The 18,973-nt window shown below is 45.0% G+C and overlaps 2 protein-coding genes across 2 annotated transcripts; both read right to left on the bottom strand.

The window, feature by feature from the left end:
* Window positions 1–504: 504 nt before the first annotated feature.
* Window positions 505–4,375, bottom strand: cd248b (CD248 molecule, endosialin b). The gene is made up of 2 exons (XM_079566847.1): window positions 4,092–4,375; window positions 505–2,381 (listed from the first exon to the last, which is right to left on the bottom strand). The coding sequence occupies exons 1-2, from the start codon at window positions 4,243–4,245 to the stop codon at window positions 661–663; spliced, it is 1,875 nt and encodes a 624-aa protein (XP_079422973.1). The 5' UTR covers window positions 4,246–4,375; the 3' UTR covers window positions 505–660.
* A 13,459-nt stretch (window positions 4,376–17,834) lies between these two features.
* LOC306970786 (odorant receptor 131-2-like) lies at window positions 17,835–18,762 on the bottom strand (the record flags this gene model as incomplete). The annotated part of the gene is made up of 1 exon (XM_079566816.1): window positions 17,835–18,762. The coding sequence occupies one exon, from the start codon at window positions 18,760–18,762 to the stop codon at window positions 17,848–17,850; it is 915 nt and encodes a 304-aa protein (XP_079422942.1). The 3' UTR covers window positions 17,835–17,847.
* Window positions 18,763–18,973: the final 211 nt, after the last annotated feature.

Here is an 18,973-nt window from a genome sequence, read left to right as displayed (position 1 = left end):
GTAGGATTCCTCCAGTTTCCCCTACCACTATAAAGAAAGATGTACATTAGGCCAGGTGGAGTGTGTTTGAGAGTGCGAGTGGAGGGCAACAGATGGAAATTAGCCCATGGCTACAATGGTGTGTTTACATGTATGAGTCCCATGTGAGTTCATTAACATGCACTGTCTCGACCAAATAAGCAAACAAATAAAAATACAAAAGTCAGAGAGAAATCAGAGAGTTTGTTAAATAATTCATTGATGTACACAGAAATATTTTAACCATAGTGGAAGTTATTTTAAAACTCACAATGTAGTCCTGGACTGGAGTTTTGTTGTGGCTTCAAAACGATTATGTATTCTGCACATTCTGTATGCAAATCACTAAAACAATGTATACAATGAGCACCTAGTGAAGATGAATAAACTTAAAACCTAAAATAACAACACGTTTTGTTTTTATAGACTTATTTTATTGAAATTTGAAAAACATGAAAAGTGAAATATTTACAATGGAGAGTGTGCATCAGAAAGTACAAAATTGTCTGCAAAGAGTGGTTCTTTCATCCAAATGGTAGATTTTAGTGGCTGGATTGGCAGCTCTAGTTAAACTTTAACAGCTGTCTAGGACATCTGTGTGGGACATCTGTGAGGAGCACCTGAGTTTGTTGACTCAAAGGTTCAGGCTCGTGGTTTGCCATCCGTCTGTGCAGGGGGCGTTGTGGGCAGTATCCAACGGTAACAGTCCGAGAAGCTAAGAGACTTATCAACGGCACAGCTCGTACAGTAAACTATCCCCAGAGCTAGCATGATAACCAAAAATACGCAAAGAGGAACCAATAACGCAACCAACAGCCAACTCTTGTCCTGCTTCTGTCTGCCTTGAGCTGATTCGGACGCTGCTGTGCCACTGACATCTCCCGGGGTGTCTATTTGCGTACTATCCCCCATCCCAATGGCCAGTGACTCTTTAGCCCCTCCTGTGCCATCTCCTTGTGTGTTAGCTTTGGGCTTACTTTCTGCATCGGTACCAATTTCGTTACCAGTGGCATACTTTTGCGTTGGGGGATGGACAGTGGGATATTGTGGTTGGACATCCCATTGGTTCAAGTCATTATCTGAGCCGCGATCTAGGGATCCTGGGCTTTCCGTGAACCAACCAGGATCGAAATTGGTTTCAACTTCAAAATTGGCGTCTGGCGTGAAGGAGGTAGACCAAGGCAAGTCGGCATCTTGGTCTAGATCCTGTTCATGAACTGAATCAATGGGATCAGGGGTCAAAGTTGAGTACTCTTCATCGTCATTTGAAGGGGTGCAGGTCAGACCGTCTGATTCGAGATCATAACCTTCATCGCAGTCACACTGGTAGCCTCCCATGAAGTTCACACATTGTTGCTGGCAGGGGGTCTCTGCGTTACACTCGTCAATGTCGACACACTCCCCGTCACTCCCCAGCTCATAACCATGGGTGCACTGACAACTGAATGATCCGATTGTATTTTCGCAAGATCCGTCGCAGCTGTTCTCATCTAGGCACTCATCTACATCAACACATTCACCCTCGTCGTCTTGCTGGTATCCTGGGTGGCACGAGCAATGGAAGGTCCCTGGGATGTTTACGCAGAGTTGCTGGCATGGGTCTTGTCGGCATTCATCCACGTCTTTACATTCGCGCCCGTCAGAGCCCATTTGATATCCAGGAGGGCAGGTGCAGCGAGTCCCGCGAGGTGTTTCAGCGCAGTCATAGGCACACCCCATAGCCACGCACACCTCTTTCAAATGGGGCTGCTCGGTGGGACCGGCGCCGGCGGAATCAGACGACAATTTTGGAGTGGACGTTTGACTTGAAGGATCGAGTTTACAGCCATAGCCATCTTCGTCAAGGGTGAAACCTTCAGCGCAGTAGCAGTAGTAGTCAGTTTCAGCGTTCTCGCAAAAATGCTCACATCCGTGGTCCCTGCTGCACCAGTCTGTATCATCTTTGTTCACGGAGCAAAGTGGACCATCTCTGGACCACCCCACGGTTTGGTCATCCCTCTCCATGCACAAAACAGTTTGTTCAGCCAGGGCATCTGGATCAGAGCTGTCAGGGGGGCAGGGGAGCGTGGCCACTGAGCCAAATGGGATGTGCTTCAGCCAGGCGCTGACATAGTTAAACGGTGTGGTGTAGATCGCTGGGCCTCTCCCTTCATCGCCAAGTCGCGGACACATGCCTTTGTAGTTGTACTGGCAAATGTATCCGTCCAGAGCAAGACTGCAGGAGCCATCGAGCCACTGGTAGTTCTGCTCGCCCTGTTGTGTGCTCTCGGAGGTGTGGACCGTCATGGCAACACAGCGGTGTGCCGCACATGTCCCAGGACTGTCCTCTTTGAGCCAGTTAGTGTATTGTCCATCCTGGTCCCCTGTAAAGACAGAAATCCAATTAATCTCTTTTCTTATCTTTGATAACACTCATAACTGTTCATCTTTTGTTGGGCCTCACAACTATTGTTTCAATATATTCAGTGGTCTTAAAGGGGAGTCTATTTAACTCTAACTTTTCGACTTGTTTGGGCATTGGTGGGAGTAGAATTGACCTGCCAAATCTTGAATTGTAAGTGATACTAGTATTTTCAGATAGTATGATTTAAAATCTTGTTTTTACAATCCAGCCTACAATGGGTCACAAATTCTAAATCCTGCAGCTGGTTCCAAGCTAAAGTGGAATGAAATGACAAATGTGATAAAGAAGGTACAACTCCATCTATAGAGCTCGGGATTATGCCATCAAAACCCCAAGTATTCTGGGAAAAGTTATATATTTCTAAAACAATAATTGTTTTGTTAGTTGTTGCACAGCTCTTTTCTCTAGACTGCTCTATTTACTTTTCTCTACTTATTCCAATATTGTTATAGCAAATGTTAGCCAAGGAACAATATCAGTTCCTGACAAGATGTCACATTTCTATGTTCAATTTAAAAAATGTAATCCTAGACTCAGTTATACTGACTTGTATGACAGGCAACCTGACATATACTATATGTGTATAATGGCACACCCATTTACATAAAATTTTGAAGAAAACATGTAATTCCACATAGCCAATATTTTAGGATATAAGACAGATAAGTAGCTTTTTAAGAGAGCCCCAAAGCAAACTCAGTCGTAAGCTCAAGCAATAATTCAGTTAATAGGCAATGTTTATTTTATTTAGATTCACTTTCCAGATTGCAGTTTTAATAAAACTTATAGTAAAAGTCTTTTTTTATTTCAAGTCCTGGATTGAGTATTAAAGTAATAAAAACATCTTGGTCTCTGGGGGCCAGGTCTAATGGCTATATCAGATTTTTTTGGGGGAGGTTGTAGTTGGGTCAGAGGAGGTTGTAGCTCTTGTGTCGTGCCAGTGCTGTCTGAGAAACAAAAGCAGTTAATGTAATAAGCAGAGAGACCGTCGCGAGTCTGAAGCAGCAGGTCATGACTAACGTAGCACAGTGCTCTAATTACCTTCCCAGAGGCGAACAGGAAGAGCGCCATATTTACACAGAGCACTTTATTTGAACAAAATGCTACAGAGCGGACTGCATGCTGACTGAATTGAACGTCTATTATTAGCAAACGTTGACATTTACCACAATACTGTTAAAGGGCATTGACAGACAGGGTGCCAAAACCGAATCTAATGGCATGTGCAATTAAATATATATAAGTATTATTTTTGTGTGCATGTTACAGTAGAACAGCTGTTGTATTTTTAATGTTCTTTTTAATGTACTTTGGACTTCCAGTGGTCTGGGTTTCCACTAGTTGGAATCAAGAGGGCACTGTGCAAAGTTAAAACGATGTGAACATCGGCACTGTTAGCTTGCTACATCTTATCGCACAGTCTCTATGATCCTTGGGAGTGCTCCATTAGCCTAGCATACAAATAAACCCATAGGTCTTTTCTGGACATGTAATTAGCGGCCACTGCAAGAGGTCGCCATACTGGTACCAAGTCACGTGACACACCAATCACCCGCACAGTGATGGGTGATTGACATCGCCCAGTTGGCCGGATATGACCAGGATGTGACAGCAAAAGCCGTCCTTCTTTTAAAAAAATTTAATTTATTTGTTTAAAAAGAGACTTTGCCTGTGACCCAGACGAATCCTCTCAGTGGCCTGGTCGCGGCACACTGTCGCGGGGGTCGATGCAGCCCGATCCAGAGCCGAAGCCTGGATCGTCCTGGGGCATCGAGCTGGTACAACAGGTCATGGACCACACCCGCCTCCGTGTAGTCGTGCATTGTGGCCAGAGTCCCACCCTTCTCCCGGCAGCTCCGCCCAGCTTCTCTGAACGGCTTCTTCTGGAGAAACACAGCATAGCATCCTTTCTCATGGCACAAGGCATCCCTCTCTCGGAGCTCAGCAGAGGGATTGTCCTGACCCAGACTTCCAGGGGTCAGACACAGCAACAGGAGCCAAGTCAGACCCAAGAGAGAGAAACAGCTGCTGCTACTGCTGGTCTTCATCTTCCTCCGCAATTTTCAATTCAATAAGCAGGCATTAAATTATGAAGTGCACAAGCCAGATAAATAAACAGTCTCTCTTGGCTTCTAATGAAGACTATCAAATAAAGCTGATTTAGCAAAATAAATACTTAAGTTTATAGTAGAAGAGACGTTGGCCACAATCCATAAATAGTCCACTCATCCACAGGTCCCAAAAGTCATGCCATCAGTTTCAGCAAAAATCTTAACTCCATTTGGTACAAAAGTTAACAAAAAGAAAAGAAAAAAGAACAAAAAAATCCAGGTAAGTCCACAGGTCAAAGTCCAGTGAGTCCTCAATATTGTCTGATGGCTGTAATAATTAAAAATAGTAGCGGTCCCATTCAAAAGCTAGAAATGATATCCAAGTCTATCCCTCATCTGTGCTCTCCGGGGCAGCCCACAGCATCTGCAGCGCTGGCTTTCTGACTGAACCCCTCAGAAAAGAGAGAGAGAGAGGGGGAGAGGGAGAGAGAGAGAGACAGAGAGAGAGAGAGAGAGAGAGAGATGGAATGGGGGAGTAAAGGGAAGGGGGAGTCGACGTAGAGGAAAAAAGAATAGTGTGTTTTTTGGGAAGCCTTCTCTCTGGTCGGGTTTGAGGGGGGAAAGTTATGAAAACCATACGGCACCGCACTCTGTCCCCTGAATTTTTGGGCTCAAACCTCAGCGCAGCATCCTGACAGTGGAAAGAGTTTGTCAGCTTCACTCAGATTCTGAGAGATGCAGAGTGGGTACATGGGCTTCCTCACGTGGAACACAAATTCTTGCAGTCTTGCGGTTGTTTCTTCACTTTCTAGCTGTATTTTAGACCTCGTCTGATAAGCGATTTGAAACAGTTTGAGTTTACATTCGTCTTGGTTTAGCTTTGGTTCAGAGATCCAACAGAAAATAGTCATTGATTAAATTCAGTACTAAAATAGATTGCCTGAATTAGAACAACAGTCCTGGTTTTGCTTAAAATTTTTTGTTAAGTAATAGTAGTAGTAATTTCAAAAGTGAATGGTCTCACTTCACTTGTCTTTCTCTTCCTTTTCGCTCCCATTTTCTTTCTTAAACCTTCCCTTCTCTTTTCATATAAGTCACCTTCTTTTTTTTTTTACCTGCTTCTCCAGCTGCAACGTTTTACAGCCAAATGGAAACATTAGGCTCTGGGTTTAACTTCACACAGAGGGGACACCCGGTGCTGTGGGGTCCCATTGTGAATGTTATGAATACACTTATTCATAGGGTTGGACCTGGTCAAGTTTGTGGTTTAGACCTGGTCTTGGCTTTCGTTATGCCTAAGTAACTCTTTTGTCTTGCATTTAGACTTGATTATTGTAAAAATCAAAGTTGTTTTAAGTGTCAAGCCCTGCGCTACATTCAGTTCTGATGAAGACTTTGTTGAAAGATTTCAGAAACGAAAAGGAACATGAATGAATTTGATTTCAGATTTTGGTTGTATTTAAAAATAGATTTGATTAGGGGTCAACTGTTGGTCATGAGTCTACATTGATCATTAGTTTGGACTTTATCTTTGCATAAACCATTCGGAATGACTAGCTTTATTATGTTTTTTGTATCTTTGCTTCTTTTTACACATTCTTGCACATTTTGCCAATGATCTAGTCTTTAATAAAGCCATAACTGATGGCCAGGTTAGGTCCATGTTCCAGCACTAAATGTTACATCTGACCTTATGAAAATGTTGAGGATGTTGTAAAATCCCCTTTATTAAGTCCCCATACAGTAAACAGTGTAACAAGCTATGTTCCCATGTGCGTGCAGGCATAGCTCCATGTTGCATAGTGGAAAAAGACTACCTGCCGGAGTGTCCATAAAACTGTCCATTGCTGTGCCATTATACAGTAAGTGAGCCACACATGTATAGAAACTGCTCTCTTGTGTGTGGCTGGCTCCAGGGCCACGCAGCGGCGGAGGAAACAGGAAATACCACATATGCATCAGGTTGACCTTTTCACGGCACAGAGAGAGAGAGAGAGAGTTGGGGTACCCTGTGGATAATTTGAGGGGAAATATCTCATAGTAATTTCCATTGCAATTAGATTAGGAAGTTTATGTTTCAAAATCAAAATTCAGTTCAGGATGCACATTTAAAATTGTCCAAGATAGACATTTTAGAAAGGAATGAATTATGCCTAATAGAAAAATAGATAAATAAATAAATAAAACTTCAAAAAAATATATGGTGTATTGGTATCAGCGTGCATGGGTTAGAGAGTTTGGACATAGACAGGATCAGATGATGGACTGAATATGCAGGATTACTGAAACATGACTTGATCTTGGTAATATTATACACTCTAGGTTAGTTTTGCGCTTTGAAGATCAAAAAAGTTGATGTTATAATATATTAAACAATGTAGTCCCTTGATACACAATAAAGTAAAAAGGAAAAGTCAAATACAAGTTAATACAGAAAAAAAGGTCTTCATATATTACAGTGCTAGAACCCAGAGATATAAACACTCCCCAGTGGTGACCATTCTGCCATTTGATCCAACCCCCACTGAACCCCTCTAAACCTGACTAAGGATTTTCCAAACACGAAAATGATCCCCCCCTTTATGCAGGAAGAGCGAGCACAGCCAAAGACTATTCCACAAAGCCATGTAGCCATGAAGCCTGGTGGAGGAGACTTGATACAGTTTTACAGAGGCGCACAGATGGTGAGAGACTATGAATTAAGGCCTACCACAAACAAACACGCTGCAGTGATGACAAACTGTACAAATAATGCGGTAAAACGACACTTGGGCCACACATAGAGTTAACGGGGGATGCCAGTCCTAACCAAAACACATAGCATCTGTCGACTTCATTAGCAAACAACGGACGATCAGTCTATTGGTAGCACCGTAATAGAACAGGAGCTTCTTCTTGCAGCAGTTATCTTGGACTGCTGTTGTTTACTCCAGGCTTGGTGTTGCTTTAGTACCGAGTTAATTCTGGATTAGTTTTTAGTTCAGTGTTTAAAGGGATATTTCAGGATTTTTGACATAGGGTCTCATTTCCTAGTTATCCAGAGTGTTGTTGATTTCTGGAGATATATATTTTTGATAATTCATGGAGTCCTTATATTTGAAGAGTTTATTGGTGCTAGGCCAGTGCATGTCTATGGCAACTAGTAGCCTGCATTAAAACAGTCTGACCCAAGCACAGTGCACCTGAGGAAAATCACTTATAACACCAGACTACCGATATAAATGTCTGTGTTGGCTGAATTATTTTCAAAATATAACCATTTTGCATTTGAAATAACTTTTATTTGAGCAGCATCAGCTTCCTAGTTGTAAGCTACGCTGCGGCGGAGTGATCTGCTAGTTTACCGGAATTCACAAAGGAGCTTTCTACAAAGCAGATATGGCAACGTTTGGAGGACTACCCGATGATTTTGAAGAAGTTTTTAATGCAGGCTACTAGTTACCATAGACATGCGCTAGCCTAGCACTAGCCTAGCACCACTAAACTCTTCAAATATAAGGACTGCATGAATTAAAAAATATAAAAATCTCCAGAAAAACTCTGGATAACAAGGAAATTAGGTCCTACGTCAAAAATCCTGAAATATCCCTTTAATGGTTTAGTCATGGTTTAGCTGGTTTAGTACTAGTTAAGTGTCAGTGTCCTTACTTGGCGTTGGTTTAGTTGGTCACGGTTTACTCCGCCTCACCCATCTTCTTTTGATCATTTTGCACCCCCATTCTTTCTTATACCTCTTGTCGCTGTCCAGGATATACAAAAAAAGCATTGGTGAGACAACAAATATGTTTCGCCATTGAATTAAGAAGAGAAAATTGAAAGCCAGTCACTAAGGATTAACACAATCAAGTAAAGTCCAGGTAACTTTTGATTAAGCCAAGCCAAAAAGACCTCAAGAGAGAAGAGAATAAGCAAATGCAATCAAGGCAAGTGGTGGGGCCATACCTTGCACTATATGTTCGAAAACTTCAGACAGCAGAGCTTGATCAAACAACAATCTCCACATTACAAAGGAAGAAAGGAATGTATAAGTATAGAATATAAAGTATACAATATGTAGCCTAATCTCAACATAAACTTCAAAAGCAGTCACTTTGTCGGGCCTGTGTCCAATTTGGCATTAAAGCTCGATCTGTAATCTCCATGGAAACAATGCATCAAAGGCCGCATTGTCATTATCTCAATCTACAAAGTGCTCCTAGGCCCCGAGCGCTTTATATGAACTTGAAATTGACAGTAAATGTGCAGAAGAATGAGGCGATGGAAAAGTCCTGCTGTTTTAGTGGTTATTAAGCAGCAGCGTGAACCGCTCTGAGCCTGCGTCCTGTCTGAAGATTCAACTACGGCAGTCCAGAGTTGGTTTTGGCACGGGACTTTTATACCTTCAGCAGTCCTTTTTTTGTTTTTTTTGAGGGGGGGGGGCACATTACGTAACATTTGTCGGAAATTAAGGGGAAACAAATGCAAAACCTCAGTATCCCGGAGATCCCAAAGCACCAAGGGTTTTTTTTTTTCTTCTTCTTACAAGGGGGTACTTTGACACCTCCTCCACACTTCTCTTCTTTCCAGACCCCCACAGCACACGGGCCGTCCCACTGAGCGCTCCTACTGCAGCCCCTATAATTTAAAGCTAGTTTAGTTCTGGCTCTCGTGATGAATTACTGTGGGGTTAGTCATGGGTTAAGCAACTGTTTACACTTAGTCTGTTGCCCTTGCAAGGTCACCGGCACAGCATGATCTAATGCTGCTAGTTGCTTTTTTAATTTAGGATATAAATCTATGGAAACTTTGGTACATGGGGGAGTAGTATGAACAACAAAAGCACTAACTAACGTGGTAAAATGACAACTGATGCTGATGTTTTGATTTTGATAGTTGCACTCATGATCAAAGCACAGTTGAACAGAACTCTCTATAAAGTATACTATAATTCTGTTTAATGTGGGTCCTGAAGCTACGCCAAACCTCTGGGTTAGTGCATTCATCCATGTGGTCAGCAGTTCCAATCCTGAGTCGAGCTATTGCATACTGTTTTTGGGTACTTGGGCCACACACTTCACCCAGGTAGCCACAGATTGGCTGCCATGCTTGTCTCAGTCTTCTGCGGCCAAAGTGTACCACCAAGAAATGTGGGTAATTCACTTCTTATCCCCCACCTGAACTGAGCACATTGGCATTACCCAAATCTAAAAGCTTCTTGAAAAAAACACAAAAATAACGCCAAAAATGAAATGAAAACAGGGATGAAAATGTGTGACGAAAACGCAACATAAAAGCCATAAAAGAATAACAGAAAAGTGACAAAAACGCAACAAAACAGCGATGAAAAAAAAAGTGACAATAACGCGGTAACAACGTGAGGAAAAAGATCCATTTAGATGAGTTTTGTAGGTCTTGGATCTGAAATGGGGCATTACACTGGCCTAGACTGCAACCTTTTGGATTTGGGTAAAGGTGAACTGGAGAAAATGCACTTGGTTAAGGCGGAGGTTAATCAATAGTTGCAAAATAGATGCTGAGCCACTGCTCTTGAAGCCGAATGCTCAGAGCAGCTTAAAGGGATATTTCAGGATTTTTGACATAGGGCCTCATTTCCTAGTTATCCAGAGTGTTGCTGATTTCTGGAGATATTTATATTTTTGCTAATTCATGCAGTCCTTATATCTGAAGAGTTTAGTGGTGCTAAGCTAGTGCTAGGCTAGCGCATGTCTATGGTAAGTAGTAGCCTGCATTAAAAACAGTCTGACCCAAGCACCATGCACCTGAGGCAAATCACTTACAACGCCAGACTACCAACATAAATGTCTGTGTTGACTGAATAATTTTTGAAATACCAACCATTTTGCATTTAAAAGAACTAATATTGAGCAGCATTCAGACGAAGAGCAGCTCACAAGACTCCTATGGACAGTGAAATAGCAAGGACCGTGACGTCGCCCGGCATGGCGCAGCCAAGGCCCCACCCTGGAGCCAGACCTGGGGTTGGGGCCCGAACGCGAGCGTCTGGTGGCCGGGCCTCTGCCCACGGGGCCCGGCCGGGCACAGCCCGAAGGGACGACGTGGGCCCGCCCTCCTGTGGACCCACCACCAGCAGAGGGATCCGTAGGGGTCGGGTGCGGAGAGGACTGGGTGGCAGTCAGAGGCGGGTGCCTCGACGACCTGGTCCGCATGCGCAGCTTCTGGCGTTTGGGACATGGAACGTCACCTCGCTGGGGGGGAAGGAGCCTGAGCTTGTGCGGGAGGTTGAGAGATACCGACTAGATATAGTCGGGCTCACCTCCACGCACAGCTTGGGTTCCGGATCCCAACTCCTGGAGAGAGGCTGGACTCTCCATTTTTCTGGAGTTGCCCGCGGGGAGAGGCGGCGGGCTGGGGTGGGTTTGCCCCCCAGCTCAGCCGTCACGTGTTGGAGTTCACCCCGGTGAACGAGAGGGTCGGGTCCCTACGCCCCCTGTTCTCCTCCTCCATTGTCGATGCGGCTGCTCGTAGTTGTGGCCGTAAGGTCTCTGGTGCCTGTCGCAGCGGCAATCCCCGAACCCGGTGGTGGCGCCCGGAAGTAAGGGATGCCGTCAAGCTGAAGAAGGAGTCCTATCTGGCCTTGTTGGCTTGTGGGACTCCGGAGGCAGCTGAGAGGTACCGGCAGGCCAAGCGTGCTGCAGCTCGTGCGGTCACAGAGGCAAAAACTCGGGTCTGGGAGGAGTTCGGAGAAGCCATGGAGGAAGACTATCGGTCGGCCTCGAAGAAATTCTGGCAAACCGTCCGGCGCCTCAGGAGGGGGAAGCAGTGCTTCACCAACACTGTTTACAGTGCGGGTGGGGGGCTGCTGACCTCGACTGGGCATGTCGTCGAGCGGTGGAATGAGTACTTCGAGGACCTCCTCAATCCCATCGTCACGTCTTCCAATGAGGAAGCAGAGGCTGAGGACTCGAAGGTGGGCTCGGCCATCACCGGGGCTGAAGTCACCGAGGTGGTGAGAAAGCTCCTCGGCGGCAAGGCTCCGGGGGTGGATGAGATTCGCCCTGAGTACCTTAAGTCTCTGGATGTTGTAGGGCTGTCTTGGCTGACACGCCTCTGCAACATCGTGTGGCGGTCGGGGACAGTGCCCCTGGATTGGCAGACCGGGGTGGTGGTCCCTCTCTTTAAGAAGGGGGATCGGAGGGTGTGTTCCAATTACAGAGGAATCACCCTCCTTAGCCTCCCCGGTAAGGTCTACTCCAGGGTGCTGGAGAGGAGGATCCGGCCGATAGTTGAACCTCGGATCCAGGAGGAGCAATGCGGTTTTCGTCCTGGTCGTGGCACACTGGACCAGCTCTATACCCTCCGTCGGGTGCTTGAGGGTTCGTGGGAGTTCGCCCAACCAGTCCACATGTGTTTTGTGGATCTGGAGAAAGCGTTCGACCGCGTCCCTCGTGGTGCCCTGTGGGGGGTGCTCCGGGAGTATGGGGTCCGGGGCCCTCTGCTAAGGGCTGTCCGTTCCTTGTATGACCGCAGCAGGAGCTTGGTTCGCATTGCCGGCAGTAAGTCAGACCTGTTCCCGGTGCGTGTTGGTCTCCGCCAGGGCTGCCCTTTGTCACCGGTTCTGTTCATCACTTTTATGGACAGAATTTCTAGGCGCAGCCAGGGGCCGGAGGGTGTTCGGTTTGGGAGCCTCAGAGTCTCATCTCTGCTGTTTGTAGATGATGTTGTTCTGTTGGCTTCAACAAACCGGGACCTTCAGCACGCTCTGGGGCGGTTTGCAGCCGAGTGTGTAGCAGCCGGGATGAGGATCAGCACCTCCAAATCTGAGGCCATGGTTCTCCACCGGAAGAAGGTGGCTTCCCCTCTTCAGGTCAGTGGGGAGTCCTTACCTCAAGTAGAGGAGTTCAAGTATCTCGGGGTCTTGTTCACGCGTGAGGGACGGATGGAGCGTGAGATCGACAGACGGATCGGTGCAGCGTCAGCAGTGACGCGGTCGCTGTATCGGTCTGTCGTGGTGAAGAGGGAGCTGAGTCGGGGCAAATCTCTCTATTTACCGATCGATCTACGTTCCCACTCTCACCTATGGTCATGAGATTTGGGTCATGACCGAAAGGACAAGATCGCGAATACAAGCGGCCGAAATGAGTTTCCTTCGCAGGGTGGCTGGGCGCACCCTTCGAGATCGGGTGAGGAGCTCAGTTACCCGGGAGGAGCTCGGAGTAGAGTCGCTGCTCCTCCACGTCGAAAGGAGCCAGCTGAGGTGGCTCGGGCATCTATTTCGGATGCCTCCTGGTCGCCTCCCGCGGGAGGTGTTCCAGGCATGTCCTAGTGGGACAAGGCCTCGTGGAAGACCCAGGACACGGTGGTGGGACTATGTCTCCGAGCTGGCCTGGTGTCGCCTCGGGGTCCCCCCAGAACAGCTGGAGGAGGTGTGTGTGGACCGGGAAGTTTGGGCATCTCTGCTGAGACTGCTGCCCCCGCGACCCGGCCCCGGATAAAGCGGAAGAAAATGGATGGATGGATGGATAATATTGAGCAGCATCAGCTTCCTGGTTGCAAGCTATGCAGTGGCGGAGTGATCTGCTAGGTTACCGGATCAACAGTAGTTTGTTTACCTGCGGCCGGCATTATTACACGTAGAATTCACAAAAAGCTTTCTACAAATCAGATATGGCAACGTTTGGAGGACTATCCAATAATTTTGAAGAGGTTTTTAATGCAGGCTACCAGTTACCATAGACATGCGCTAGCCTAGCATTAACCTAGCACCACAAAACTCTTCATATATAAGGACTGCATGAAATAAAAATATGTATATATATCTCCAGAAATCAACAACACTCTGGATAACTAGGAAATGAGGTCCTATGTCAAAAATCCTGAAATATCCCTTTAAAGTAAAAAGAGTGAAGTAATGCTTAAAACGAAGGTGCTGAAATTTGACCATGTTGATCCCTTAATGTGTAAGTCTTAGAGTGGAAGCAGAACCAAAAAGCATGCATCGGTTTTGAGTTGGATTGGGGGGGGGCCTCAATGACAAAGAGTCTAGTCTAGTGCAATGTCTAGTGTATTCATGTAAAACAAGGCAGCAGATTTGGTGCTAGCCATCAAATTGCAGATGTTGGTTTATCTCAGGTTCTGGAAAAAGCTTACGCTGACTTGTAAATTCAAATGTTACAGTAGCTTGTGGTACTGCCATAGTTACAACTGAACCACTGAAATGTATTTTTTAATAAAGATGTGATCTCCCCAACCTTAACGTTGGTCCCACTTTTGTCATAGGAAGAAAACTATTTGTACAAATGGTAAGTACTCTAGATTTACTGTTTAGTTTCTGTAAATTACCACCACCCTAATCTCAGTTAAACCCTTGGATTTCCCTACACTTCCTTCTCCATCTTGTTTGCCCCCCACCCCCTCCTGTCCTGCCCCGAGCTCATATTTACCCCCCTCTAATTTGACCAAGGCTTATTTTTCCTGGTCATTCTTTCACCCTCCTCCTCCACAGCCCATTCCTGCACTCACTGCTCTCCTATAATCTGGACAATTAGGCTTCCTATAGTCAGCAATCTCTAACCCAGATGTTCCCAGAGCCTCCCACCGCGGGCAAGGAGCAAGAAACTGAGTGTACTCGAGTAAAAGCTTTATACATTTTATGTATAAAGATGGACAAAATTGCAGATATTCTGAGGGACAAAATTTGTAATTGTATATTCAGAGCCAGGTTTATTTTTATATTAGAAATTGGGTATTTTGGATATATCCTGGAACCGCCACCTTAACGTGGTAGAGGGGTTTGAGCACCCGAATGATCCTGGAGCTCTGTTGTCGGGGCTTCGTGCCCCCGGTAGGGTCTCCAATGGCAAACAGGTCCTACATGACGGGTCAGACAAAGAGCGGTTCAGAAGCGGTTATGAGAGACCAACAGGCCCGGTTAGAATCATGAGGCCATCCTTCTGTGGACCCACCACCTGCAGGGGGGCTGGTGCTATGTGATTTGGGCAGCTCCAACAGCTGCCTCCACGACCCGGAAATGGAAAATTGGAAGAAAATGGAATAATGGATGGATGTATTGTTTATTGAGAGTAAAAGTGTAGGAGAAACAATGAGGGCATGAATTAGTCCCTAACCAATTCTTTTAAGTATAAAACTAGACAATTTGATGTCTGCAAGTGCTTATTTATTTATTTATTTATTGGTTTATTTGGTCAGGACAGTGCATGTTAATGAACATACGGATTGTAGCCTAGCCTATTGTACATGTTTTAGAACCTGGGGGACACGGAGAGAACATAAAAACTCCACACAGAAAGGCCCCGTCCAGGTGGGAATCGAACCGGTCCTGTGAAGCACAAGCGCTAACCGCTGCGCCACCGTGCCGCCCTTGGAGATGTGAGAAAATGTATTTTAGAGGAAACAGCCTTTGAATTTTTAGGTTTCCATGTAAAGGAAAGACAGAAAAGTTATAGAAATCCAAAAATAATGTTTATTTTTCAATATTAGAAGCATGTGTAAAAAAAAAATCATTAAAGTGCACATGGCAGGTTTTAATGCTTTTGAAAATAATACTTATTTAGAAGGATAACATAATGAAATGTTGGGCATAAAGTCATTTTTATTCGAATTTTTAAGCTTCTCACAGGAAGTGACATAAAGCTCCACATCAGTTTGACTCATTTCCCATTGACTTAAGGTTGTCAATGGTTCTCAGTTTAGAATTGTTTACCTTCTTCTTTGTCACTTCCTGTCCGTGTCCAATAAGGAAGCGAAACTATAAACATCACAAAAATGGCCAAACTAAAGAAAGCTTTAGCAAAATCTTAAATGTAAACGTGTTAATTATGTTTTAGCAAAATGTGTGTCTAATGTGTCATATGCACTTTAATATAATTTGCTGATAAATTCCATCGTAAATGTGATGAGGGAAATTGATTTTTTTTTAACAAAAGTAATACAGTTTGCAATACAGTTTGTTACATGAACACTATACTTTGATGGACAATTTACTCCAAAGTAAAGTAAAGTACATATAACTCCCAACTCCTGGTCTGTTAACCCAATCTGTGGCCAGTACCACGTCCAGACCACGCCCCCTGAGACACATTCCACAGATGTAATTGAAAGAGCAGCCCAAACCTCTTCTTTCCATCGCCTTAGCTCCCAATTCCCCCTCTCCACATTAATCTACTCGCTGCAGCGCTCATAGTAGCAGCTCTATCTATGAAAGCTTATAATGTAACTCACAGATCCCCTCTCATGTCTTTACTTTCCTGTCTCCCAGACCTTTTTTTTCTCTCCAGAACAATCGCACCGAGGTAAGGACAGTAGCCAAGGACAGTTCTTTTTCATAATCGGGGTTGGCTGCTTGCCCTTGCTGTCCCAGTCATATCACGCAAAGAAACTCAATAATTTTTGTAGGGCATTAGACATTGATTGTAGACATCAAATTGTCCCTAAATGTCTTCCGAAAAGAAATTCAGTTTATTAGCCATTTGCAGTATAGAGGAATTCATAACTGTGTGGAAATATCAATAAACTCACCGCAATTCTGGAATGACAGTGTATTTAAAGCTGCATTATGCAACTTTTTATGTGAAACTTGATATTTGTGACCTTGTAGTGACCCAGCGGCTGTTTGAGTGGTCTGCATGGTGCCTTTACTTTCCATCACTGGGGTCCCTACAACGCCCCAGGGCCAATTGTTTTGTAGGTTTTCTGGTAAGAGCGTCCATCTTCAGTCACTACAAGGTCAAATAAGCACAAATATCTTTCTTTTCCCCACATAAAAAGTTGTAAAGTGCCCCTATAAAGCCACACTGCAGAACATTCATGGTTACTGTGTATGTTGCTGTCAGGTCTGAGGGGAGGTGAAGACGCATTTTCTTTAGTTTTTTTTTTTTTTAATCAATAAAAACAAGAGTAATGGAATAAATAATATTTTTTTGTTTTGTTTTTTTGATCATCACCCTTGATTGTTTGTTTCCTGGATCCTCATGTCCTGAACTATTGACTTTTTTGGACTTTCAACCCAATATTTAGCCTTGACACATAAAAACCTTTGTGCTTTCAATCAGCACAGTCGGAGTTCCTGTGAAACCGCTAATTTGTGCTTTCACTTTTGGACGCGTTGTGTTTTTGAAGTCTTAGCGGTCAGAGCGATTGTGTATTTGGACTGATAATCAACAGCAGGCCTCTTCCTTTCTCTGCAGGAATGTGGAGTTTACAAAAGAATCATATGCAACACATGTTCGTCATTGAAAAAGTATGTAAATATTTTCTTTAATTAGGCTCTATTTAAGACCATTACCACAGCCTGTTATTGAAGACACCGTGTTGTTAACCACATGGTAGCACTCCACATTAGTCTAATTTGTCCAGTGTTTTTTTGAAGAGTTTTCATTTCCTGCTGGACTTTTCCACTGAACTGGTCTGCTTTGACATCAATGGTATCCAGGCCAGAAGCATCAGAAGGGATATCCTCCAAGAGTCATGTCATTTTCAACCACAAACAAAGAGAAGAATCGCCAAACTTGAAACAAAAAGCATCTCGCAGCTTCAGTAAATAATAACATTTGTGTCGCTTTGACTTTATGATTTCCGCTTGTAAAGTATTGGAGACAGGCCAGGCTCCCCCAGCCCAAGGCCACAGCTCCCACAAACGCATTAAAAGATCAATTATTTAAATTATTTTAGACAAATACACATAATTTGGAGTGCCCCCCCCCCATACCACTTTTTACTTCTAACCCCCTAGAAACCACGAGCCTAAGCTACATATGAGCACTGTGGCGCGAGTGGTGCAGTTGTCCAATTACCATTATCGATTTTGTGCATGTTACTATTGATACTGTGCAATTGAAAACAAATTGATTAGAGATAGAAACACATAGAGACCTTTTTCAGCAACTTCAAAACTAAAGACAAACCCCACACTGACATGTTTAAAAAAAAAAATTAAAGCAGTACTAAGTAATTAATGCCCCTAGATGCCATAAGCGCCACTGCGGGTGTCGTAGCATGTTGCATTTTTTTACTCATTAACTGTCCGTGAGAGTAAATACTAAGCTGAAAGAAAAGATTAGAGGGATATTGTACATCCAATTACACAATGGAGATATTTTTCACTCAAACCTGGCTTTAAAGGCTAGCCTGCAGTTAGCTTTGCTCGTAAGCCTGTTAGCTTCTACTTTGTGATTCTAATAGTGTGTATTGGGGCCTCCGACCCGTAGACAGCAAAGCTGCAATTGTGGTTTTCTGGACAAAGACACCAGGGGGAGATGAAAGCCCCCCCAATCATCCCATCAACACTTGTATTACCCCCAGAGGGACTACGAAAAGGATTTATTAAGGTAAACAAGTTACATAGTACTGCTTTAAGGCCTAAGGACTCTCTACTACCCCTGCTATAGACAGCTGGAGTTACTGTGCTTTGCAGAGGAGGGCTCTGTGCAGCGCGGCCCTGATTGTCTGGTCTCTGAGTCCGTAGACCAGAGAGCTCAGACAGCGTGGAAAGATAAAGATGAGCACATAGAGGGCATTCTGGAGCCGGACAAAGGGGAGTCGTGTCATGGTGCGCGCCAGAGCCAGGAGAAGGGGCATGTAGATGGTCGAGGACAGGCTGAGCAACAGCTGGAACATGTGCAGGAGCAGCGTGTTTCGAGCCTTCATGCTCTTCTCGGAGGCACACCTGCGTGCTGCCAACATCACCGCCACATACGACCACAGCATGGCCGCCGACGCGAACACAAACAGGAGGGTGATGTAGCCCTGGTCGTAGGCTGCGGACAAAGGGCCGAACCGGAGGAGCAGGCTGCTGCAGTGGTCACTCATCATCAGAGTGGCCAGCGTGTGGAAGGGGAAGTCCAGCAGCAGCCCCACTCGCACCAAAGCGTTCACGACACACAGCGCCCACAGCAGCACAATGCCCGCCGCCGTCCTCCTGCTGCTGACCAGCGTGGCGTGTCTCAGAGGCAAACACACGGCCACATATCGCTCCAGTGACATCAGCACCAGGGTCAGAGGTGACACCTCATTGGCCACGTCTGCGAAGAGCGTGATGAGGCTGCACACTGGAATATGGAGAAAGGTGCGTGAAGCGGCGAGGAGATAGAGCAGCTGAGTGATGGTCATGTGCAGCGTGTCAGTGACCAGCAGGTTAAAGAGGAGACAGTAACGGGACATGTCTCTGAACACCGCCTTTGACCGCAGCGTCCACAGCATGAAGCCATTCACACCCAGGCACATGGCACACGGCCCCGAGGTCAGGACGGAGACAGTGATGCGCTCCTCAAGGGACATGTACTGTCCCGAGTACTGCCCTGAGCTGTTCGACATTCTCAAGTGAAAACAAGTTCAAATTTGAAAAGAAAATTCACAGTCAACACCCAAACCCAATGCCAACTACTTCAGATCATTTTAAAGCAAAGAGTAGAATAAAAATCTAATATTTACGTTTCATATTTGGTGCTTTATTACATTATCGTACCCTGTGAGTGATGAGCTACAGATGACACTCCACTGAAGCAGATGAGGAGATGTAACTCTT

The sequence above is a fragment of the Gobius niger genome (genome assembly GCF_951799975.1).
Source record: "Gobius niger genome assembly, chromosome: 11".
NCBI classification, from domain to species: Eukaryota; Metazoa; Chordata; class Actinopteri; order Gobiiformes; family Gobiidae; genus Gobius; species Gobius niger.
The sequence above is the reverse complement of the archived record's forward strand: the minus strand, read 5'-3'. Positions and strand labels throughout refer to the sequence as shown.

Bases quoted from the DNA above. Each gene is read 5' to 3' on its own strand.
- cd248b (XM_079566847.1), bottom strand. From the start codon at position 4,245: ATGCACGACTACACGGAGGCGGGTGTGGTCCATGACCTGTTGTACCAG. The intron at 2,382-4,091 runs GCAAAGTCTCTT...CTGTCTTTACAG, and splicing joins AGGATTCGTCTGGGTCACAG to GGGACCAGGATGGACAATAC.